Here is a 25,509-nt window from a genome sequence, read left to right as displayed (position 1 = left end):
ATAAAATTAACATTCCTGATTCCCCAGTTACAGAGCAAGGGCAGAGTCCTGCCAGGCCCATGGAGGTTTAGGGGAATAAACATCTGTTTCTATTGCACAGTCACAAAACTTGACTTCTGCCTTCTCTTTTTTCACTCTTGAATTATCTGTATGAACCAAGGAAGAGAGACCTCACCGTTTTTCAAGCCCACCATTTCTTTCTTAAGACATAGTATAACGGAGAGCAAAAGGATTGTTTTTAATGGAGGGCATTTAATAAATTAGTGGACAAGCAGCTTACACTGATGACACACTTTCCCAGGGAAGTGCAACTATGTTTCTGAAAAGTCGATTGGGTTGTTCCTCAGCACAAGGATGGTTTACACACACCAGGAGGTAAAGGCGTGTTTGGTACAGATGATGCAACTCAAGTAGAATTTGCTTCTTTCTCCACGTCATCATCGTCGTCAACAACCTGAAATCGAATCCAGAAGTGGTTTAGGTAAACAGTTTAAACTCTCAGCCCTGCAGGATTTATTACATCAAAGCCCTGCTGGGCCCGAGAAGAACAGCAGTTATCCCACAGCCTGAACGACAACAGGCACATGAAGGATGTGAGAAAAACCTGCAACCCAAAATGGCACAGGAAACGTGGCTGAAATAATGGGAGCTGGTCAAGTTACCACAAAAGCCAGGAAAACAATCACTACAGGTATCAGATATTTCATGAGAAAGCAAAAGAATCTGCATTCCAGGGAACAGAAGCCTGTTGCTTTTTATCACGTAAAGTCAGCAAAGCACATGGGTAACTGAAAACAGTGTCAGGTCTGGGCTCCTCGGCAGAAGAGGGACATGGGCATTTTGGGAGAGAGTCCAGCAAGGCCTCACCTCCCTCAGGCTGCTGCCAGCACCGTCAGCAGCTCTGCCATGAGGCACAGGCTGCTCAGGGGCAGCCTGGCACCCTCCAGCACCAGGTCCTTGGCTGCCACACTGCTCCCCAGCCAGGCAGCCCAGCATGGGGGCTTGGACAGGATTTTGCAGTGTTCCATACCCTTTGCCAACATACAGCTCCTGACTTGGAAACCCTGACTTGGAAACCCACATCTCTCCATCCCGTTCTTTCCCTGAACTGCCAACCTGTGCAGGCTGGAAAGGGACAAAGCCCTCCTTTTGCACTGAAAAGAAACCAGCTCTGACCCCTGCCCAACCCACCTGTTCCACGCCTTCCACCTCGGGGATGTAGAACTGCAGCATGTTCTGGATCCCGTTCTTCAGGGTGATGATGGAGCTGGGACAGCTGGTGCACGAGCCCTGCAGCTTCAGCTGCACAATGCCATCCTCAAAGCCTTTATAGATCACATCCCCACCGTCCTCCTGCACCGTCGGCCTGGTGGGACATGAGACTCAATTCACAGCCAGTACACCTGAAATATGGATCCTTCCAGAAACCTTCAGGAAAGCCAAACTTAACACACACAAAATACAGAGTAACTGCAGCCCTCTTTCTCTACAACCACATGGTTCAAATTTCCAACACCTCCTACTTTGCTGGACTCTCTCATGTTGACAGAAACTATTTTTCCATAGGACATTGAGCAAAATAATTTTGCAATGAAAGCAGCAGTGTATGAAGGAATCGCTGACATTTTAGGGGAGAGGGTAAACAAACACCTTGGAGCAGAGCTGGATCCACCCTGCACAGACACACGGGGCTGCCTGAAGGCCCTCCCCACATGCAGGAACTGCCCAGTTATTGCCAGCACTGCCTGGGGTGTGTCCTACCATGGGGTGCATGTGCAGCTGGCACCTGTGATAAGGAGTCCTGAAGTCCTTCCATAAATAAATATGCAGTTCTCCACAATTTACTGAGGACAGAAAATAACTGCACCTATAAAAGCTTAATCCTGCTCAGGGGTGAAGGAGCCAGCCCTGATAAGCTCCCCCCAGTGCCATTAGCATTTCTGCAGCCTGCTCTCCCTCTGCCAGCCACAAATGCCCAGCATTGTAGCTGGGTCCCCATAGCAACATTTTTCCAGACCAAGCTAAAACCATCAAGTTACTCTAACAGAAGCTCTTTATACTGATTTCCAAAATAACTCTTTGAGAACTACAGTCCTAAGAGAAAAATCCGTCAACCTGACACATTTATTAACTCACCACAGCAAATTATCTCCGTTCCAGAAAGCCAAAGACCACGATTAAAAATTCCATTTTTCTTATTTGAATTAACTTTAACACACTACAGGACTTTTCAGATTGACATTCCCTCCATCCTGCACCTTCTGACAACTTCTATGCATGTATTTTTGACTGACTGAACAATAAATGCTCTGTGTGTACTCTGGTTTATATATAACCTCTGTCAACTACCCCGCCACGAAATGAAGGAAGATACTTCACTGCTGATATTCTCATCAACAGCTTCTTGGTCCACCAAGGGGTACAGGGGGAAGGAAATGAAAGAAAGAAAAAGGCAGGAAAACCAGAAATTTGGGCAGAAATTCTGTGCCTGTTGCAAAAGGGCACTGGGAAATCAGGGAGTGACATATCACAGGGAGCTCAACCCCCCGGGTACCCAGCACGGGCAGGGCCTCCTGGATGTCACTGTCACACCTTTACACAATGTCATTCTGGTTTCAACACCTGGGACATATGTTTGGGAAAAATGTTCCAGCTTTTTTCTATTTTTCTTCCTCTTTCAGGAAAACTAACCATGTGTCAGCTCTGAGATAACTGAATTTATAAGTAAAGTGATATCACTTTAAATGCAGCATCTAAGAAAAAACCAAAAAGGCCCAAGTTCATCATAATTTCCACGATTTTGACCCACAAACAAGTTTCTGGTTCCTGCAGTCTGTGAGCTGGGGAAGATGTCACCATCAGATACCACAGCTCAACAAACACATCAGACATCTCCTCCTCTACGTAAAATGTCAAGTTGCTTATTCCTTTCAGTTCCTTTGGAAGGCAATTAATGAGCACAAAAATAGCCTTCAGGTAAACAACAGGATCCAGAGCCACTCTTGAGACTTCATTAGTTACCACCAGTTTGTAAATTCAAGCTGTGTTAAAGCACCAATAAAATCACAACAGAACGGAGGGACAAAATCCACTGAAGCCCAGACAGAGAGGGAAACCCACTAGTAAATACTCCTTCAGAGTATGATAGGAGAGTAAAAACTACTTTGGGATACTTGGAAGGGAAGGATGAGAAAAAAGTAAGAACAGATATTAAAACAGAGAAAAAAGAAGTGCCTCTAAAAGCAAATATTGTGTAGTTTTCATCATTTCAACTGCATCCTCAGCTGGGCCAGTTCTGCCCTTTAATCCCCCAGGTGCTGAGCCAGGAAATCACACACCCCAAGGAAAATCCCACTGCTCCCTAAACAAATCCAACCCCAACACTGACTCACTGATCCAACAAGGTTCCCTGTTTACCTTATCCTTGTATCCAGCAGCTCCTTAATCATCAGCACAACTTCATCATCTTCTTCGGAAGCAGCTTGGGGAGAGAAAGATGTGCAAGTCAGGACCTGGAGAGAATTCCAGGAGGATGCTAACCCTGGATATCCACGGATTCCAGGAGGATTGCTAACCCTGGATATCCATGGATTCCAGGAGGATTGCTAACCCTGGATATCCACGGATTCCAGGAGGATTGCTAACCCTGGATATCCACGGATTCCAGGAGGATTGCTAACCCTGGATATCCACGGATTCCAGGAGGATTGCTAACCCTGGATATCCACGGATTCCAGGAGGATGCTAACCCTGGATATCCATGGATTCCAGCAGGATTGCTAACCCTGGATATCCATGGATTCCAGCAGGATTGCTAACCCTGGATATCCATGGATTCCAGCAGGATTGCTGACCCTGGATATCCATGGATTCCAGGAGGATGCTAACCCTGGATATCCACGGTGGCAGAATGGAACAGCAGAAAACACTGCTGAGATGCCTGAAACCGAAAGGCAGAAATCTCATTTCAGTGTATCTTTTCCTGCAGTATCCTTATTTGCATCCCAGGCTTTTGCTGGCAAAACCCAGCTGGTTCAGAGTTCTCAACAGGCAAAGGCCTTGGCAGAGAGCAGCAGTTCCACTTTTTAAAGGAAGCAACAGCTAACATTCCATAGGGATGCAGGGGTTAAGGCAGGGTCCTCGGAAGGAAGGCTTTAGCAAGCTAAAAAATTCAGCAGGAGAATTATGCACATGTCGGGGTTTAGCAGCTCTGGATGCAATTCTAGGCTCAGTGTTAGACTCATAGAAGCATTTCTGAGAGAACCTTTTCAATCAAATAAAGGCTATTTTAATATTAAAATTAAATTCAGACGTAACAGAGAGCAATTCAATTGCCATAATTTTCCTTAAAACACTGAAAAAAACTTTTAAGTTGGTAAGCTGCAAATGAGAAAATAAAAGGCAAAATACTACTCTTGAGTTAAATTGTCAGTTAGTCTGTTACATTCTACTACAGTTTGGAAAAGACCTCTTACTATTTTTCGTTCATTTAAGACCACAAACCTATCATTAAGGCACTGTCATTAAGCCTGGGCACTCCTTTTTCTATTTAAGGTGCCATATAAAAAGGACAGGCAGCAACCCCCCAGGGCTTTCTAAACTCTGCCTCAGTACTTGCAAACACATCTTCCCTCCTGGGGAGCACCACAACAGGGCCCAGGTGCCAGGCCAGCCAGCTCAGCACAGCCCTGGGATGTCACACACAGCACACGTTGTGGTCATGGCTGAGCAGCTCCTTCAGACAGGCTGCTAATTCCTCTGGAGAGGGTTTAAATTAAAATTCCAATTCTCTTGCTTGCTCTCCTGAGGCTCTTCTGCACGTCACAGAAGCTGAACCCAAAGGCAGCCCCCGGCCTCTTGGCCAAGTTTCATTTACCCGTATCTGTCCTGGGTGCCTCATCGGTGACCACAGGCAAACCAGAGGCAAAGAAATCCATTATAGCTGCATAAATATCTGGTTTCAGTAAGTTCCAATCCAGGTCTTCACTCTCCTATGGGAATTAAAAGGAAAAAAAAAAGGAACAGTAAAAAGAAAGTATGAATACCTGCATCCTAATAGCAATAAGTTACACAAAGATTCTTCTTACATTACAAATACCCTCATGGGCTCAAATGTTTACACAAGGATTTGATTTCATGGTTTTGTTAAGCCCAGCTTTGCCAAAGAAGTTTAGTAAGAGTCGATTTATCACAGTCAACAAAACAGTCTCCTTGTTTGCAAACCAAGTGCTATTAAAATATTAGCTAAAAAGGTGTGAAAGTCTCCTAAATACATTATTTGACAGATATTTTTACCAAACTGTTTCAGAGACCCAAGATTATCAAATTCTCACTCCCTGAATTGCCCTGTGTTCTTCACACAGTCAGAGCCTGCCCAGTTCCTAAGGAGCTCCTTATCTCTCTGACAGGAGCTCCACACCTTGAGCAAACACCACAGGGCCTGCAAGGTTCCCCTCCTGGTCCTGTGCCATCGGGAAGCATTCCACAGGTCAGCCAGCCAACTTCCATCAGGAAGCATTCCACAGGTCAGCCAGCCAACTTCCATCAGGAAGCATTCCTCAGGTCAGCCAGCCAACTTCCATCAGGAAGCATTCCACAGGTCAGCCAGCCAACTTCCAAGCTGACCATGTGCACAGGGCCTCAGTCAGTTCAATGCTGACCATTCCCAAGATAAAAGAATCCACAGCTTCCCTGGGAAGCCTATCCCAGTGCTTAGCCACACGTTGTAATGATTTATCTTCTTTGCATTAAAGGCAATTCCCTTTAGTCACTTGTGGCCATTGCCTCTGGAACTTCCACTTGCATGTCCCAGGGCCTGGCTGGATCTGCTCCGTGGCCACTTCCAGACAGCTCAGCTCTCAGCACAGCTGAGCCTCTGCTCTGCTTACCTTGGTGATGGTGATGAAGTCTGGTCCAAAGAAAACACTTTTAACTCCTTCAATCCTGAATAACTGTCTGTTCAGGAAACAACAACAACAACATGGCAAAAATGCACCCACATTTCAGGCAAACTCAAGATTTATATAATCTGTCACACAGAAGTTCTAGAATACACTTCTAGACAAAAATAAGCACTAAACCCAGAGCCATTAAGAGAAACTCCAGTTACTTCCCCCACGGCTTAGGCAGAGCCTAGAGTAAAACCCAGCACACCTTACAGGGCTTCCCACAAGACATGTGAGAGTTACTCCAGTTCTTTGGGGCAAAATTATATTCTGTATATTACAAGCTATTTGTTCAGTATCAAAACCAGGAGGCACCTGTTGTTTCAGGCAGGACTAGAGCAAAGACAAGGGAAGTTCCTTAAAGTGATCTGAAGTCATTGAGCTCAATAAAAACTGCCACTAAATACAAGGGTTAGTGCTGAGCAGCTTTAACACACCAGCTCACCTTGGGAGGCATCTTCAGTATTTTCAGTCATTAGCAAGGCAAGGAAAAAGGGCATTTAATAAAGGCATAAGATTCATGGTAAATTGCCTGGGGTGGCCCCACACAGAACCCAACAACCAGGTGGTGAATGAGCACACAAGAACTTACGTGATAGGAAAGAGCATATTTTGGACAATGGTTTAAGTACAAAAATGAAAATGAGAATATATAACCCAATATTCATAAATGCTTAATGAAAACCTAACAAATTCATCCACAGAAAAAAATAAAAAAAAATTAAAACCAGGATGCACTTGGAGGTCAATACAGCACAAGGCTGTAAGAGGGTTTTTTTGCAATTATGGGGGAAAAAGATAAGATATTCTCCTGAAAGACTGCAAAACATCAAAAATGCAATAAATGAAGGAATTGGAAATCTTATCACAAAAGTACATGTGATGGAAAATGACAAAAGAGATTTCAGAATACCCCCTTGAAAGAATCTCTACACATGGGACAGTTGCACTGGGTGTTTGCAGCACTAAACCAACTGCATTCTGAAGTTACTTAAACCATGAAATTGTGCAAGTGCACCAAACCATCTGAGATCAATTAAAGAATTCTCTCCCCTCCCTCCCCTTCAGGAAGCGCTTATTAATTCCTTGGAAAATTAATATTCCCTTTTAAAATAAATGAGTATTCCCTTTACAAAAAACATAATCTGGGCTTTAACAATACACAGAGCAGACGATTCTTCCCATGAACCTGCACAATACCCACCCCCAAGCTGCCACAATATGCATTCCAGCACATAAATAATCTCTGATTAAAATGTCTATTTGCAAATACCTGACAACAAAAAGCCACTTTCTGACAGTTGATTACATTCTGCAACCTGATGCACTTTGGCACAGTGAGATCCTACAGCTGCAGCCCTCTGCTAACACGTTTGGATGTCCTCAGAAACCTCTCACAATGGATTTATGATTTTAAGTCACGAAGCTTTGCTTGCAAAGATCCTCTTTGCTCTCAAACAACCCTGCAAGAGACAGAGCTGAAGCTCCTGGAGGCAAAGCCACGTCCAACAGCTCCTGCTTTGCCTACAATCCTTCCAATCTACAAAAAGATGCCTTAAACTGGTGACCTACTGTGGCATTTCTGGATCTCACCCCACACTGAAGCCCGTCCACCCAGAGAACACAGAGTTTATCTTCAGAGACTGATGTGAAAGCATTGACACACGTGCACAGTGGATGCTTCCAAATATTCCCAGAGACTTGTGAGGGTGCTCCAAACCTCTTCTATACCAAGGTGATATAAACAAAATTTGTGCTCAGTGGTTCCTACTCCAGATTATGCATTTTGGTAAAGTTGCACTCCCCGGAGCTATTACAGACCCAGCCCAAAAGAGGGGGCAAACCTGGCCTTCCCTGAAGTGGAGCATAAACCTTCTGAAGTTTGGGGCAGCCCCAACACCTGCCAAGGGGAGCTACTGTGTTTATTTCATGGTATTTGGGGACTGTTCGCTGCCTGTTTCCCAATTGTGAAAAGTTACATGATTTCCAAGTAACTCCTTGAATTCAGAGTGCTCTGATGGGAATGAATTTGTGGAACTGGGGCCAGAGGTCTCACTGGTGATGCAGCAACTGCTCACAAACACTGATTTATAACACCTTTCTATCCAGTTGCATAAACTAGACCATGGTGCCTTCTGCCATGACAGAGCTGAGGGGAGGACACACATACACAGAACTTCAGCAACACCAAGCCCCAGCTGTAATCTTAAGCACAAGTAAAGCAGCATTAAAAACTCAAATCCAACCAAGCTGCTTCTACAGAGGAGCAGAATGATCAGCAGTTGTGCTTAAAAGCATCAGTTGTAGGCACAGAGCCCATACCAGCCCCCAAACCCACTATGATGTGTTCAGCAATACCTTGCTAAAGGTGAGCAAAACGCTGCAGCTGGTGTGGAAAACTCCATCGTCCTCGACTCCAGCACTTCCCTCCCTGGAATAAACTTCAAGCTATTCGGATTTGGTGTGTCCTGAGTCTGAATAAACATGCCTCTCACTGGAAATACAAAAACAAAGGAGAAAAATAATATCATCAAACCTAAGGAGCTTCAGTGAAAAGTCGAGGCCTGCTGGATCCCTCTGCTCCAGCAACAGCAGCCTGGGCAGCCACGGGGCTCCAACACCACCACGGGCTCCATGGAAGCTTCCAGACCCACAGGAACACTGGAAAACACAGGCAGGTCATCTCACAGGAAAACCTGTGTTACATGGAACCTTGCCTTTGCTTCTTTTGTTAACTTTTATTTAGTAAAAAGCATCCTGCTGCAACAGCATCGAGCTGCACGAGGCCAGGGCCAGCCTGACCTTCTGCTGAGGGCCCAGAGCTGCACCCTGCAGGTCTCTGCTGCCTTGGCTTTTTTTATTTTATGATCCTCAAACACCATTTAGTCCCCTTTCCAGATTAAAGCAGAATCAGTTTTGCTAACTCTCTCTTGAAGATGCACATGAGTTATGGGGTTTGGATTTTATCTCATTTTTCAGAACTATAAGAAAGAAAAACCAGTTTAACAAGAGTTGCAGTGAAGTAGACCCTGCTTAGATTTTCCACAGGGTAAAAAACTACTGTGAGCCACCACTTACCCTCCAAAAACTGAACTGAACAAGCAATTTACAATAAACTATTTACCATTCACTGGCAAAGTTCTTTTAAAGATACATTTTTACTGAAGTTCCTTTTTCAACTGTGTCTGTCTCACTGGAAGAGTGTAAAAAACCCTGATTTTAACTAAAATTTAACACTCTACATTTAATGGTGTACATTTAATAGTATTTTTCTGTAGACATGTCCATGCAGCATGTGCCTGATGTCCCACTGAAGCTGAACATCAGTTAGGGACAGTCTCTCTCTCATATTCTAGTTCTTCTTCCTACTCCCTGCACACCCAATAACACAGTGAGATACAAACATGCAGGAAAGAAAAAAAGTGCATTTTAAACCAAAAAAATCTTCAGGAGCTAATATTTATAAATTATATTTGAGAAACAACCTCACATAAATTTAAAAAACATGCACTAGAAGGATTTAAAGCAGTAAAAAGAGCTGACATTTTCATTTTTCTAAAGTGCCATTTTGCTCATGACTCCCTGGCATTGAATGGCAAATCACACTGTTTATAAATTGCCAAATTGTTGCTTCATGTGTCTGTCATGGTGACAATCCCTGTGACTCAAACATACACAATGGTAAATACACACACACTCCATTTTCTCTATGTTTTTTAAAAGAAAAAAAACCAAACTTAGGAGGGAAACAGTTTTAAGATTAAAAGAATACTCTTGATAGAGCAAGCAACTAGATTATCCACGGGGATACAAGAACTACCCATCTTCCAGGTCCAGCTGGCATCCAAATCCCATCTGGCATAACCTGGATGTGTAAATTTGAGTCCCCTCTCCCTGTTTTTTGGAAGCAGTGGGACACTGACAGCCACTGGACACTGCTCATCCAGGTGTGATCCAACACCCCCAACCACAGACAGCCGGATCAACCCTCCCAGCAGGTGTCCAGGAGGGCAGGCTCTGTGTTCTAACCTGTGCTCTGCAGTGAAGAGCTGCTTTCCTAGGAGCAGCTTTGTCAATCATTACCCAGCCTGGGCAGCTCCTTGCCCAGCTGTGAGGAACTCCCTGGGATTTGTTACTCACAGGTTGGTAACTGGCTGTGTTTACCTCTGACAGCTGTTCTCTGGAGCCTCTGCACAGCTCTGGGGGTACCTGCTTGTTATCCTGTTCTCCAACTGCTCCAGGTAAGGGAACAAACCAAGCTCAGACAGCCTTTACCAGGACACGGGCAGGAACAGGTCAAACACTAAGTCTACTTATCAGAAACAGGTAAAACACTGAGTGGACTCATCAATCTGCCTGCCAGAACTGAAAGAGAGAAAACAGTGCTGCAGCAGCTAAGATTGGACTCTCTGAAACCAAAATTAAAGAACCTTCTGCCTGAGCAGACTCATTTAAATAATATTTCCATCTGTGACTAATTCCATGCAACAGCACCTGCAGAATCTTTCTGTCTCTAAATTCCTCAGGCAGCTGCAAAAAACATAGTTTTCTGTGGCACAAGTTTCACAAGTTTTTTATGTTTTTCTTCCTTTCCTGAGCTTTGCAGCCTACCAAAAAAATGGCAGGTACAACAAACTCATCCTCAAACATGGCTTTTTCAGGGTAACACCAAATTGCAGATGTAATATTACTGGAGAATCCAGCTAATGCACCACAGATGGATGCACCGTCAAGAGGTGGAAATTAAAATAAAGAAAATATTGCAGCTCTGAGAATGAAAAGCTTTGCTTTCAGCCTTCCCACGTTCTACCTGGACAGTCAGTAGCGTCACCTGGCAGAGTCAGCAGCTGCAGCAGGACAGAAGGCAGCACAAAGTCTTTCCCAACGGACACATTTACATCAATACAGAAAATAAATTCAGAAGTGCAGCAAAGCCCAAATAATGTTCTGCACTAACAAAGTCTTGGCAGCTGAATGGTACAGAAAAACACATATAACCAGCACACAGTGAGCCTCCACATCTGCCCGAGCCCCAGATGTCCAGATGCACCAGCACTGCCTTAAAACCCACCCAGGAGCTGTCACCACACTCGGGTTTCAGAAAGAACAGCAAACTTTCAGCACTACCAAAAGACACAAAAACTCAGACCCTGCTCATCTGTTCCTTTTTAACTGGCACTGACTTACCTGCACGATGCCACACTGCAGATGGAAGAGACGGTTTCTTTTGCAGAAGTTGGTGGAAAGGCTGTCGAGTTGTCCAATTATGATCTTTTAACAGCATCTGACAGAACCTAGAGAAAAATAACTTTACTAAGGATTTCCAAATCCCACGTCTGCACTGCCCCACTGAAAGGGTATTCCACGTGCTTTTAGCAACCTCAGGACTCGGCAAGACACACCTGCCTTAAATCTCTCAGGTAATGCAGCAAGTTTGAGGCTGGATCACAGAACATCCCTTTTTTCCCTTTTCAGTGCTGCCTCTCTCTCATAACAAAACAGACATAACTCTCTAATTTTAGCCACCAAAAAATTAACCCACGCTCTTTCAGTCACTAAAACCAGGCAGATCGCCTTACTTACCGATCACAGAAGGGGATAATCACCCAGAGGGGGCCTCTGGTCTTCCTTTTAACAGTCCTGAGCACCTGAAAATCTCCCTTGGACTAAAAACCTAATTTTCAGAAGATTCCAGATAGCTGAGATCAATCCAACCCCAAACACCCGAGAATTTACTCCTGTGCTCTGTGGGTTTAGCTGGTCACACCTAAGGGTCTTAGGCATGTAGAGAAGAGTCTGCATGACTCTTAGAAGGTACAAGACAGGCTAAAAAGGTAACTCGGTGGCTGCTCTTACACAAACAATTCTCATAAGAAAAAAATACCAAGACAGCACTTGGGTAAAAGATATAAAAACTCTATTAGGAACAAGCCATACCTCAATCCCTGTCCACTTCTCTGTATTTATTCCCTACAGGGAATAAATAAACTCAGTATATTCCTGTACAAATACTGTCTCAGAATTAAATCAGACCAATTAAAATGAGGCCCTGCTCTCTACTGGCCATGTAACTTGTGCTAGCAGTGAGAACAGGAATGGATGAAGGGAAAAGGGGGAGAGCAGAGGGGAAAAAACCTGAAAACATTAAGAGGAAAAGCAAGTGGAGTGGTGGAATAACAACAGGCCTCACTTTCATCTGCTTGCACACCTGATTTCTGTAACTGTGTGCACAGCCAACAGCAGCACCCAGGTGTCTGAGAGCAAACTGAATGTCAGAAAATGAAACCAAAACCCACCTCGTGTCACAGATGAATTACTACATACTAAGGAGCAATTATTACCTGGCTTCTCTCCCCCTCATCAGGCACAGATGAGGGGAAAGCAGGTAAACTACATAAATAGCATCTGCAGGGGCTGTTGTCAGAGGAGGCTGGTTGTCTTGGGGGTCATAAACCCAAACACAAGCACTGCAAGAGGCCCATATTCCTCAAACATGGAACAGGAAAGAAGCTGTGCCTCATGACACTGCTGCAAGTGAGGGAGACGTGAACACAGGAAAGGTCTAAATCGTGTTATTTGCTTATTTTTGTGCTCTTTAAAGCAGGTAGAGACCGCAACAGGGTGTGTGAGGAAGGTCACTCAAGAGAAAAGTTCTCTTTTCTCCCTTTAGCTTTGGGTAATAATGATTATATCCCATTTCAGTGCTCAGTATACAGGGCAGCTGTGCCCAGCACTACAGGGTCCTCTGATTTCCCCCTTATTGCTTGATCCTTAGCAACTGGGGAGGAATTCCCTGTCATTTCAAGGTCGGAAGGATACAGATGTGAGGGGGTTAAATGCTCTTCACTGCGTGACCCTGAGCACACGTGGGGGGGAGGAATTACTCCTTCTACCGTGGTCCTGAGCACATGTGCGTGGGGAATTACCCCTCACTGCAGGGTCCTGAGCGGGTGTGTGTGGAATGGAACTACTCCTCACTGGAGGGTCCTGAGGTGGGGAATGACCCCTCAGACACGGCGCCCCCGGGGGCGCAAGGCTGAGCCCCCTCAGGGGAAGGCCCTCAGCACCTAACTAACTAGTCAGGGGGAACAAACGCCTTGCTGCCGGAAAGGACCTAGGGCAGAGAAACAGTCCCTCCCTGCCCGTCTGGAGGAAAAGGAACAAACTTCACCGCCGTCCACCCGGCTGGGGCGGGGAGGGGAAAGGAAAGAGCGAGGAGCGCCCGACGCGGCACCGCTCACTGCGACACGGCCGCCCCCCTGACCCGCGAGAGGGGACCCCTGCGGGAAAACAGCTCCGTGAGAGAGCCGTGCCGGGGCCCCGCGGTCAGCACCCACCGCCGGGGCCCCGCGGTCAGCACCCACCGCCGGGGCCCCGCGGTCAGCACCCACCGCCGGGGCCCCGCGGTCAGCACCCACCGCCGGGGCCCCGCGGTCAGCACCCACCGCCGGGGCCCCGCGGTCAGCACCCACCGCCGGGGCCCCGCGGTCAGCACCCACCGCCGGAGCCCCGCGGTCAGCACCTACCGCCGGCCCGGCCCCACCGCCGCGCTCAGTCGCCGCACCGCCGCCATCTTGGGCCGCTCCGGCCGCGCCCGCCATGGCCCGCACGCGGCGGCGCCCCCTGGCGGCGGCGGGCGGCAGTGGCGGCGCCTGAGGAGCCGGGACCCCGGGAATGGCGGCGGCGTTCGGGGTGAGAGGAACCCGAGCTCACCGAGCCCGACCGCTCCCCCAGCACCGCCAAGGCCACGCTAACCCGTGTCCCCAGGTGACACATCCACACGCGTATTAAATCCTCCCAGGGACGGGGACTCCACCCTGGGCAGCTGTGCCAGGGCTGGACCGCCCTTTCCATGAAGGAATGTTCCCAATGTCCAACCTGACCCTCCCCTGCCATAGCTTGAGGCCGTTTCCCCTCATCATGTCCCTTGTTCCCTGGAACATAGCCCGACCCCCCCCCCCCCCCCGCGGCTCCCCTCTCCTGTCTCTCTTGCAGAGAGCAAGAATCATAGAATCATAGAATCAACCGAGTTGGAAAAGACCTCCGAGATCATCAAATGCAACCCTTGATCCAACCCCGCCGTGGTTACCACACCATGGCACTGATGCCACATCCAGTCTCACCTCCCTGGGCAGCCCATTCCAATGTCTGATTACCCTCTCTGTAAAAACTTTCTTCCTCATATCCAACCTAAACCTGCCCTGGGGCAGCTCCAGGCTGTGCCCTCTTGTCCTACTGCTGGTTCCTGGCAGCAGAGCCCGACCCCCCCCGGCTCCCCCCTCCTGGCAGGGAGCTGCAGAGAGTGAGAAGGTCTCCCCTGAGCCTCCTCCTCTCCAGGCTGAGCCCCCCCAGCTCCCTCAGCTGCTCCTCCCAGCACTTGTGCTCCACACCCTTCCCCAGCCTCGTTGCCCTTCTCTGCACCTGCTCCAGCCCCTCAACATCCTTCCCAAACTGAGGGCCCAGAGCTGGGCACAGCACTCCAGGGGTGGCCTCCCCAGTGCCCAGGGCAGGGGCACAATCCCTGCCCTGCTCCTGCTGCCACACTATTCCTGAGCCAGGCCAGGCTCCATTGGCCTCTTGCCCCCCTGAGCCCCCCTGGCTCATGTTCAGCTTCCTGTCCATCCCCACTCCCAGCTCCCTTCCTGCCTGGCTGCTCTCCAGCTCTGTCCCAGCCCGTGGAGCTGCCGGGGGTTGTTGTGGCCAAAGGGCAGGACCCGGCCCTTGGCCTGGTTGAACCTCATCCCCTTGGAATCAGCCCATGGATCCAGCCTGTCCAGGTCCCTCTGCAGAGCCTTCCTGCCTTCCAGCAGATCAACACACCCCCCAACTTGGTGTCATCTGCAAATTTGCTAATGTCCCCCCTGAGCCTCCTTTTCTCCAGGCTGAGCCCCCCCAGCTGCTCCTGCTGCTCCAGCCCCTTCCCAGCTCCGTTCCCTTCCCTGGACACCTCCAGCCCCTCAGTGTCTCTCTTGTTGAGGGCCCAGCCCTAGACACAGCCCTGGAGGTGCCTCGGCAGTGCCAGCACAGGGACGGGCACCGCCCTGGGGCTGTGACACCCCATGGCTGGGACAGCCCAGGGGCCACTGACCTCCTGCCCCCCTGGGCACACCCAGCCTACAGCTGTGTCCTGTCCACAGTCAGCATGTTTGCTAGAAAAATAAATAAAAATATGGAAACCCTCCCCCCCCAAAAAACCACCCCCAAGGGTAAGAATTATTTCATTAATATTTACTTTTTTCTCAGCCCTGCAGCACATTCCAGGGGGATGAGGCCCCACGTCCTTGTCCCAGCCCTGAAGGAGCAGCACAGTTACCAACAGTGCTCAGAAACAGCCCCTCCAGCACCCATTTCCCCTCTGAGCCCAGTAAAACACAAAAAGCCTTTTTTCCTCCCTCCACTCCCCCCCCAATTCTCACAAGCCATCAAAAATTGCAAATTTACCCCACTAACATTCCAGACAGGGTGGCTGCAGAGGGAGTTAAGAGGTAACATTTTTATTTTGATCCAAATGTACTTGAAGTGGAAGCTCTTGGTGCAGGGGCCAATGCTCTGGGCCCTTGAGCAAGAAGAAAGAAGAGTCTTCCTGGGGAGGAGGGAGACACCTCCACAATGTCAGCAAATTAAAGAGATCCCAGGTCATGTCTGGGCCATGGCTGCATGTCCCCCCCCTTGGTCTGATTACAATCCTGCCCATTTTGGACCAGAAAGTCACTTCCATCGGTCCGATGATCGCTGCTGCTTCTCGTACAACTAAAACAGCCTAAAACCCCCACAAAGTTCCCTGAACAAACCTCAGCCTGTTTCAGTCATTCCTCACTGGATCTGCTGTACCTTGGCAGGAGCTGCACTCACAGAAGACACGTTTTCCTGGGCTTTGCCAAAACCTTTTCCTGGATCTTGTCATTCTTCCCCCCATGCACAGCTTGGCTTGGATGTGGCCATGGAGCATTCCCCTCCCAGGTGCTCTCTGGGATGGGTTCACTGTGTCCCTCTTCTGCAGCAGCAGCTCCAGGCTTTGCAGGGTTTTAAATCTCTGGGGTGCAAATTTCACAGCTACTTGTATTTATTTTCTTTCCTGAGCATTACAGGCTACCCAAAACGAACATTCAATAAATTGACCTCAAATGTGGCTTTTTCAGGGGAACACTAAATTACAGACAATGTTAATGGAGAATGCCATTAATGTGCGTCCATGGATGCATGTTCAAGAGGGGAGAAAATTAAAAAAAGAAAATATGGCAGCTCTGAGAATGAAAAAGCTTCGCTTTCAGCCTTCCCAGGCTCTGCTGTTACCTGGGTATTACCAGCAGCAGCTGCAGCAGGGCAGAAGGCAGCACAAAGTCTTTCCCAATGGAAATTAAATTAAGCAAAGTCCACTCTGCAAAGCACTACCAAAGCCCCTTGTAAGTCTTGGCAGCTGAATGATCTAGAAAAACCACACATCACCAGCACTCAGAGACTCGACATCTCCCAAGCCCTGGATGTCCAGATGCACCAGCATTAAACCAACTGAGGAGCAGCAGCTCTGCAGGGAGAGCTCAGTTGCTCTGGCTGTTTGCAGCTGCGGCTCTGCCCTGGATGGGAAGGACTCTCTCTGGATATAAAAACTGGATATAAACTGGAATATCCACTGCTTAAAGCAACAAGATCAGTTTGACTTTACGGCTGCCAGATAAAGCAGCAGGGCCAGACCCTGTTCAGCACCTTGGTAGAAAAAACTCATTAAAGCCCAGATTCTCTGTATCCAGCAAAAATATTTTGCAAGGGGAGGGGATAAGGAATGCACAGAGGAGACAATGTAGTGTCATCAGATAGTGTTTTAATAAAATGTACAGAAGTTTACAAGTCAAACATTTCTTCATGATTACCAGAAACAGATGATCCCACCTGGAGTGCAAAACTTGGCCCCACTGATGTGCCAGGCTGAGGTGGCTCCACGGCCGCTCAGGGACCACACAGAGGGGAAACTCTGCCCGTGGGACACGAGTCAGGTTGTGTGTCACAGTCAGGGGCCCACAGACACTCCCAGCTCCCCTTCCTGCTCCACGTGGGAACAAGGGAGCTTCCTTCGCTCCTGGACTGGGTGAGGGTGCTCTACCCACTGCACCCTACACCCGAGTGAGACCCCTGCCCTCCCACCCCATCCCTGGGAGGGATCAGGAACACTGGATCAACATTATCCCTCCAGCTTCACAGGGAGCATTTCTAGGTGTGTGTGAGGGTATTTACCCACCTACAATGGAAACTACGGGCCGTGGCTTATTTTTAGAAACACTAATGCAGCTGTGATCAGACTTCAGGAATGTGTTTCCCAACCGAGATTTCACTGTCAGGACACTACTGTAAAAATGCTTTGGAGTCTGTCGGTGTGCTTAAAGGCCTTGATTTAACACCACGAGGAAAACAAACAAACAAACAAAAAACCAACAAAAATTCAACTCCCCAACAGAAGAGTCTTTGGTGGAAGCTGAGTTAAAGTAACCGATTACCACTTTGGAGTGACTGACAGTTCAGCAGCTGAGCAGATCCCAGTTTGCTGCTGTCCCACCGAGGACGCGCTCCGGGATGTGTCACGATGCTCACAGGGGTCGGAACTCAGCATCACTTCTGTGCTCCAGGCAGAGTGTGCACCCCACGCTGGGTGTGTGCTGGCTTCAGGAGGCTGAACTGTAAACTTAACACCAGGTGTGACCATGCCATGCTGGCTGGAGGGAGAGGAGACACAGGGAAAGCCCCCAAAATCCTGCAGAGCCGGGCGGGACACAGGTCCAGGTCCCCCCACGGCGCTGTACCAACGTCATGGCAGTGAGCACAGAGCCAAGCCAACTGCTTGCTCTATTCACACAGAAACTCTGATTAATCACTTTGAAAAGAGACTTGAAGTGCATTGAGGGGGTGAGAACCAAGAACCACTCCCTCTCCCAGCAGGAATCCCAGATTGTCCAAGCGATCCCTGTGAAACCCTCCAACTGTGCACGAGGGCCCAGGGCAGTGAACAGAATTTACTACAGCTTTACTAAAGAGATGAAACCAGTGCTCCTCTTCAGAAAACTCATTTCAAAACACTGCACTGAGGCTGTACTAGTCTTACTTCATCAGGATCACTGGTTGTGTGGCAAATAATTAAAATCATTCTTCCCTGTTTTAACATTACAACAGCAAGCTTCAGAGACCAGAGAAATGAAATTTCCACTCATCACGCTGAGGCTGCAGCAGTGGCAGTGCAGGATTAGGAAGAACACAGGCTGGAAATGAGAAGGATATCAGAGTAACAGGCCCTGAAATTGAGTCTTATGACCATAACCAAAAGTCCCATTACTTTATGAGCCACATGCAGAGATACAAACGAGCTGCCTCCACCCCCAGAAGAGATTTAAAACCATTTAAGCACTGGATGTGTCTGGCAGGATTGTGAGCTCTGGGGCACAGTCAGCCTGCAATTTGTGTAAAGTGCCTGAAGGACAAAAAAGCTGCCAAAATGCCAGCTGGAAACTCAGCCTGACCCAACGTAACAGGGCTGGAAATGAGCCCAGACACCCCAGTGCACCTTCCCTTTGTCTGAGCACAGAGGGGACAGGTAATACTCCTCCAGCCCCAGCTCCGTGGCACCTGGATGTGGCAAGGCCAGAAACTTCACAGAATTATCCAAAAGCAATTTTTCAAGTAAAAATGAAGGACAGGAAGAACCTGAATGCAGTGAGCAGAGGGAACACCCTGAACCCACCTGGGGTCCAGCAAAGCATCTCCCTGTTCCGCAGGTTCATCCCACACTGCCAAGGCCTGGCCTCCCTTCCAGCAGCTTCTGAGTGAATTTAAGAGCTCAAGGCCAAGTGCAGCCTCCTGGCTCAGTGTGGCTGCGACACAGGTTGGTGTTGGGACAAATCTGGGCCCTCACGCTCCCCCTCCTTTAATTCACAGTTTGCTGTCACAGTCGCTCTTGGGGCCTCTCACTGATCCCATCCAGCAACAACCAACTTGGGGATACAGAGATTTAAAACAAAAAACAAAACCAAACACCTTTTGGGTATATATTTAAACAGAAAACTAAACAACAAAACATAATAAACAGCCTCAGCTTTGCTGAATAAACATCTCAAGGGGAATCCAGAAACTTTTTTACAGTACTTCTATTTTCAAGAGGTGGTGATGGAGGACAGAAAGTCCCTAAACCACCACTATGCACCAATATTTATTAGCTGTGAGTGCAGCAGAGCAGGGCAGAAGGTTCCCAGCTCCACAAGCTCCACAAGCTCCAGCTGACCTGTTCACCAGGAACTTGTGCAAGCCAACGTGGCCTCCCTGCTTTCCAGTATTCTCCCTCCCCAGCCCAGGGCTCTCAGACCTCAGCCCAAGCATTTCCCTCTCCCTTCCAGGCAACCCCCACGTCCAGCAGAACACCTGGCTCATCTCTTGAAACTGGAGATATTTTGGAGGGGATTCAAATTCAGGGAGGGGAAAGGGAACACTGAGCAGTCGGTGACTCCCACTTGCAGATGCTTTGCAGTCCCCTCCCAGCACTCAGGGATTTTCCATCCACCTGTCCATCCATCCCTCCATCCTCCTGCTGTGTGGCTGGGATGAAAGGTGAGCAGCGAGTCTGCCCCAGTCTGTGCCCTTTTTTGCAGCCTTTGCACACATCTTTTCTGTGCCCCCTGTGTTCCTATAACACTTATTATTTGGACCTCGGACAGAGCCGTGTGCTGGAGGTGGTCTCAGGGTTTTTCCTCTCCAAACTACACCAAAGTCTATTTTCAGCTGCAGCAGCTCCCCAGGGTGTGACTCCAGTGAGTCAGGAGGAGCTACAGCTAATCCTTCCCTCTCTCCAAGGGACACTACTCGAGGGACACTACTCACAGGACTTGCTCTCTGAGTACAAACACGTCAGCAAGTGGAGAGGGAGGAACCTGCTCTGCACACAGCCAGTCCTGACCTCAGAGATCAACCCACAGCTCCAACAATTCCCCTGCAAACGTCCAAAGACCACAAACCCACTCATGGGAGACCCCCAAACACAAAGTGTGTCCTTTACCCTCAGCACAAGGCTCCAGCTTGGACTGGGAGCTTGGACTGGGATCCCACAGAGCCCTGATAACCAGGTCTTTGAGAGCCAGTCCACTCTCACAAGCACCTTTGCAGGCCAGAAACAGCAGATCCAGGGCAACTTCTGCAACCAGGCATTTTGCAAAATAAACATGGGAGGTTCCACTCTCCTCTCTGTCCTCCACTAGTGAGCAGAGCAGGGAGCACAGTCTGCTCTGGGCCTGCCCAGTGCCTGCCCGGGGGATTCTGCCTCTGAACACTCTGGCTGCTCACACAGTAAGTACTTGTCCTTCTCTTTGGGACTGGGATAGAAAACATAATACTTCGGAAGGAGAGCGAATGGATTTCATTTAAGTTCATCCTTAATCAACAGGAAAACAAAAGGCAGAATTTACTCTGAGTCGAGCTCTGCCAGTACAAACCTGTCTAACAGGGCCAAGTCACACCACGTGAGGTACATCAGCACAGCTATGGAGCTGTTTGCATCATAAATTTCCCCCAAAGGTCTATTTTTAATACTGTAAATACACATCTCTCCTTCACCAAGAGCAGATTTCCGGGTCCTACACTTTGGCATAGACCAAACAGGAAATACATGTGTAAAAGTGAAAGCTTTGCCTGATTGTTTGCACAATAATTCGATTTTCCAGCAGCAGGAACAGCCTGATTGCCTCACTGGAGTTCCCAATACTGAAGGCACTGTGAGTCCTTCCCTGACTGGTGTGGCCCCTGCCACATGTCCCATCCCAGGGAGAGCAGAGCCACAGCTCTGCTCCCACCACCCTGCACAGCCTAGCCCCAGAGAGCACTGCAGGGTCTGCCTGGGTGGGCACATCAACCCCAACACCCACCCAGAGCCACAGCTGCCACAGCCACACCGCTGCTGAGCAGCAGGAATAGCACTGACAGCAAAGAAGTCACAATAAGCCTTTAACCTGTGAAATCATGTCCTTTCCAGAGCATTAGCAAGTCCTGCTTGACTTGCTCTGTAATTAATAAACCTTTTAATTCATCTTATAATGCATTTCTCTAGCCAGGACCAGAAAATATGGAATACTACTAGTTTGGAAAAGCATCTAAAAAAATAAATGGGGGGAAGACAGTGAGAGGAGGAAGGTGAGAAAGGCTCTGAGGATCCTGAGAGCCAGGCACTGGGACTAACATAACTTAGAACGGTTCCACTACCTATCACTGCAAAGAGAGTTCCGACCAAAAATAATAATTATTTTATACATATATATTGCTGTGTCATTCATTTCGACGCAGAGGTCCGAGGTGCTGTGCGAGGTGTCCCGCAGGAAGCACAGCCCCAGCCCCCAGCACGTTAAGGCTTCTGCTTCCCCGCTTTGGAAGGGAAGGGCGCCGAGGAGAAGGGATCCGCGCCGGGCAGCTCCGTAGTCCTGGAGGACAGCGGGACCACAGAGACAGAGCCCGCTATGGCCTGCCTGTTGGTCTGAGACACCACTTTGTAAGCAGCTATGGGCTTGGCCTCGAGGCCTGGCCCGTCCTCGGGGCTGTAGTGCCGGGAATACTTGGACAGGGATTGCGGACGGAAAGGCTGGTTCCCTTGGGCGCCCAGCGTGGCGTCCAGGGGCAGCGCGGGGCCTGGGCTCCTCTCCCCAGCCACGTCCCCCTGCTCCGGCAGCCCTCCTTTAGCAGGGGCGCTCTCCTGGGCCTCCACGGCTCTCCCGGAGCAGGGATGGAGGCTGCCTGGCTGAGGGAACCCGGCAGGAGGATACTGAGACCTCGCCGAGGCCGCGACCCCGTGAGCCGCCGAATCCAGGCTGGGGAACAGCGGGAGAGCTCGGCCATCGCCCCCTTGGCTGAGGAAAACAGGTGCTGGGAACGGCTCCTTATGGGAAGTCAACTCTTCCATGCTTTTCTTCTTAGTGAAAGGGGCTCTCAGAAACACATCTGCTTCTTCTGGATGTCGCAGAGCCGCACTGCCCTTGGAGAGAAAAGGAGCTTTGGTAAAGACATCCCCCTCATCCGGCACTTTCCTGGAGCTTCGGAAAGGAGCCGTGGCAAAAACATCCGGTTCGTTAAAAGCCTCCCCGGTGTGCGACTGGAAGGCTGGGAACAGCATCTCCCCTGCTCTGGACTGGGAGTGGGGATCTCCCTTGGAGGCCTCGTGCCTCTCCCTGGGCACAGGCTGCAGGAACCCTGGGCAGAGCTTGCACGTCTCCTCTTCCTCTTCCGAATCCATCAGTAAAGGCCTGGACCCGCTGCAATCCAGAATATCTCCCTCATGGTCTGTCCCCTCTCCTTCACTGCTGTAGAAGGAGCTGTTGCTTGAAGGACCATCTCTGGCTAAATATTCCGACTCCGAGTTGTGCTGCACTTTCACCTCCAGCATCTTGGACTGACCCTTGTACAAAGTGAGTCCGTCACTGCCAGAATCTCCTTTACAGAGCTCAAGAGCTACAGCTGGGAACACGCCTGGATCCCTCTGCAGACCTACAAACACAAAGGAAGAGTGTTACTCAACCAGCTCCACGCTCTTGGTCATCAGTCAGCATGAGAGGTACTTATGACACAAGAACATCACACTGTTCATATGGAAACCACCACCACGCATGGAAAATGGGCGGGAGAGGGAGGGAAACCAATGGAACTAAAAATGCCAGGGAAGGTGTTTACGACACACGAGCTGACACACAACTAACCCAGCCTGGGGACACACAGGCACCACTGCTCAGAGGTGGAGGATGTCTGACACACACCGGGGGTACACGCAGCACTCTCAGCACCACCCCACAGGTCTCCTCTCCCTCCCACCCGCGACGACGACACCACGGCAGAGGGTTCACGTCCCAACACTGCTGCCCAGAGCGAAGCTCCAGCAGACAGACAAGTTCTGTCACTGCCTGCTGCCCTGCTGGCTGCCCTCTGAGCACAGCCACCGCTCGGCACAGCCTCTGTTCCTGTGAGCCAGCCCACGGATACGTGGAATTACACTCAGGCTTGGAAAATACACAGGATTGCCCCTCAATCTGCTAAAATAACATGGCCCTTTCAAAGACTGAAGGTCAGCCTACAGCTTTTAGTGAATCCTGGTAACTGCAGCAGCATCATTTTAAACTACTGCCAGAGCAACCATTTTTAAACATCCATACCCTGACTTTAAATCAAGGATCATGACGACAATGACCTGGCTTGTTTCTGGATTTGATAACAAGACAGTGCAGGGAGAGGCTGCCCTGCCCTTCTCCAGGGTTGGTTTTGCCTCACGACTCACACAGACAGAACAGAAGATCTCTTACCTTCACAGAACTACTGGCAGGTTGGGAGTGTGTCATTGGACTCATGTTAGCAAGAGGACAGGAAAAAATCACATGAAAACTAAGCAGTAGGAATTGCAGGAAGAACGAGGAGGGTGAGGAAGCTGGTTGGTGCCCACGGACAGCGGGGCACTAACCCACACACCCTGCTGTGCCAGAGCAGCCTCCTCACTCAGGGGAAGCTCTGCCCAGGTCAGTCATTCATGTTTGCACACCCATCACAGCCTTCAGGGCACTGCTCCATGAGCCATGGACACACACAGGTTATCCCCTTCTCCAGCACCTCTCACAATTAAAGACACAGCAGGCATTCATTAGGCATCAAAACTGGTATTTATTGGGAAACTCTTCACTTGGATACATGACACTGCTAAATAAAGACAGTGCAGATATGTGAACATTTGACCAGTTGCTCTACAAAAACACCCTCTGTCTTTCCTGAAGCCTCTGTTGTTGCACTGGTTTCCCCTGAGATGCCACCCTTGGATCACAGGAACACACGGCCCCAGTGGGGGTGGGTACACACTGCCCAGGTGTTACTGGCACATTCCGGGCACACGGGCTGAGGCAGAGCAAGAGCAGCTGCCACATCACACAAATGCCTCCGAATTCCCCATGAACTACAGATTAAGGAACCAAGGGAAAAAGGCATTTACCGTAGAGAATATGATGCCAGTGCAAACCAAGGCCCACTCCGCACAAGAACAGCACAAACACACCGTTTGGTCGGTGTTCCCTGCCTGGTTACGTGTGTCAGCAGGTGCCTGTGCCCACCTAAGCCAGGACGTGTGGGACAGTCAGAGAGGGGTGGCAGGATCTCAGCCCTGCTCAGGGCAGGAGCAGCACATCTCTGAACGGGAGGCACCGGACGAGAGGCGGAACACTCTAGTTCAGGAAAAATGGCTTTTTCCAATGCTCTCTCTGCCCATCCTAAGAGAGAAGGGCACTGAATGCCCAGAGGCTGTTTTCTCCCTTGCCAAGGCCAGTGCAGGAGCTGTAAGTTACTCTGGGAGATAAAACCTAAGTGATGCCTCAGCAGGAGCCATTTCAGTCAGAGCTGCTGGGCAATACCACAAGGGAAGGGCCCTGGTAATTTGAACACAACAACAATGGGCACAGAGATGGTAAAGTGTTACCTGAGAGTTTGGGAATTCACTGGCAGGACCGGAGCACCAACTGCACTGCCAGGGTCTGTGTCTCTGATCCTGAACAAGGGAGACCTGGCGCTTCCAGACCCCTCCCACTGTAACCAATCTCAGCAGCTTCCTTCCCACATTCCTTGGTTCCCTTAGCATTTCCTTTGGCAGAAAGCAAAGGAATGGTCCCAGAGGGAGCTATAGCAGCATCCCTACAAAAAGGAAGACATCATCACACCAGTGTTTTACCTCAGCAAACTGTGTGTGTGGCTCAGACACCTCTCACAGCTGCTGATGCCATCTGGTAAAAAAGGCTCTGAGCTAATGCTGGCACTGAGATCACCATCAAACCCAACCCTGCTGTGGGAAGGGCAGGGCAGAGATAACAAGACCAGACCAGTGCCTCCCGTAAGCAGCCACAACTATGGGTCTTGCAGACCATCATTCCAGAGGCTCCTGTCCCTGACTCTCAGGACAACAGGGAATTCCGGATGCTCCAGCAGGGCTGAGATCAGAGACCAGGGGGGCTGAGGTGCTCCAGGGACAGCTCCCCATGGAAAGGGCTGGATGGCCAAAACAGACACTGTTGTTCTGTGTTACAGGCAGGACAGAAGGGGTCACTGCACGACCTGGTGACAGTGAGAGTGAACCCAAGTCTAAATCTCATCAGACTAAGGTAGTGCCTTTTGGTCCCTCCTGTCCCTGTCCCTCCTCCATGGGGACTGGGCCCTGTTCACACTGTACAAGAGGCCTGAAAAGAACCAGGCCTGGATCTCTTGGGCCAACACACAAAGCACCACAACCCCTCATGCAGAGATGTCCCTTTGGCAGAGGCAGCATTTCCCAACGTCTGCCTACCCTGAGCCAGGCTCCTTCACTGGGAAGCTCCTTGTCTGTCCCCTCCTCCTCCAGACTCCCGAGGTCTGGGTGTTCCTCCATGGGGAAGCATCCCTCGGGTTTTCCTTAGTGCTCAGGTTTAAGGACTGCACACTGCAAACAGCCACAAGTTTTACAGCAGCAAATCTTTACAGAAGCTGGAGCTTACAGATGAGGTTTCTTCCTGCCCCTGTACAACACTGGTGTATAATATTTTATTCCAGGGTCAGA

The 25,509-nt window shown here is 49.4% G+C and overlaps 2 protein-coding genes and 1 long non-coding RNA gene across 10 annotated transcripts in view; 1 reads left to right on the top strand and 2 right to left on the bottom strand.

The window, feature by feature from the left end:
* Nucleotides 1-223: 223 nt before the first annotated feature.
* NFU1 (NFU1 iron-sulfur cluster scaffold) lies at nt 224-24,117 on the bottom strand. Of its 4 annotated transcripts, none has more exons than XM_032712628.1 (8): nt 24,113-24,117; nt 11,133-11,239; nt 8,304-8,439; nt 5,889-5,955; nt 4,877-4,991; nt 3,418-3,481; nt 1,192-1,366; nt 224-454 (listed from the first exon to the last, which is right to left on the bottom strand). In XM_032712628.1, coding segments are annotated over exons 1-8 (714 nt in total). In that variant the 5' UTR covers nt 24,115-24,117; the 3' UTR covers nt 224-406. The 4 variants fall into 4 exon arrangements, with proteins under 4 accessions (XP_032568519.1, XP_032568518.1, XP_032568516.1 ...); XM_032712627.1 differs by lacking the exon at nt 24,113-24,117 and adding an exon at nt 14,069-14,114; XM_032712625.1 differs by lacking the exon at nt 24,113-24,117 and adding an exon at nt 13,472-13,549.
* Nucleotides 13,587-19,034, top strand: LOC116799459. The gene is made up of 2 exons (XR_004361061.1): nt 13,587-13,712; nt 15,189-19,034. It is a non-coding gene; the product is annotated as an uncharacterized LOC116799459 (long non-coding RNA).
* The window catches only part of AAK1 (AP2 associated kinase 1), an 80,877-nt gene continuing 74,935 nt past the window's right edge, over nt 19,568-25,509 (bottom strand). For all 5 annotated transcript variants that reach the window (XM_032712619.1, XM_032712622.1, XM_032712620.1 and 2 more), the window contains one exon: nt 19,568-22,442. In XM_032712619.1, the coding sequence (XP_032568510.1) occupies nt 21,310-22,442 (1,133 nt within the window). In that variant the 3' untranslated portion in view covers nt 19,568-21,309. The remainder of the gene's footprint in view (nt 22,443-25,509) is intronic.

The sequence above is a fragment of the Chiroxiphia lanceolata genome, chromosome 28 (genome assembly GCF_009829145.1).
Source record: "Chiroxiphia lanceolata isolate bChiLan1 chromosome 28, bChiLan1.pri, whole genome shotgun sequence".
NCBI lineage: Eukaryota > Metazoa > Chordata > Aves > Passeriformes > Pipridae > Chiroxiphia > Chiroxiphia lanceolata.
Note: the sequence above shows the minus strand (reverse complement) of the source record. Positions and strands in the feature narration are given on the sequence as shown.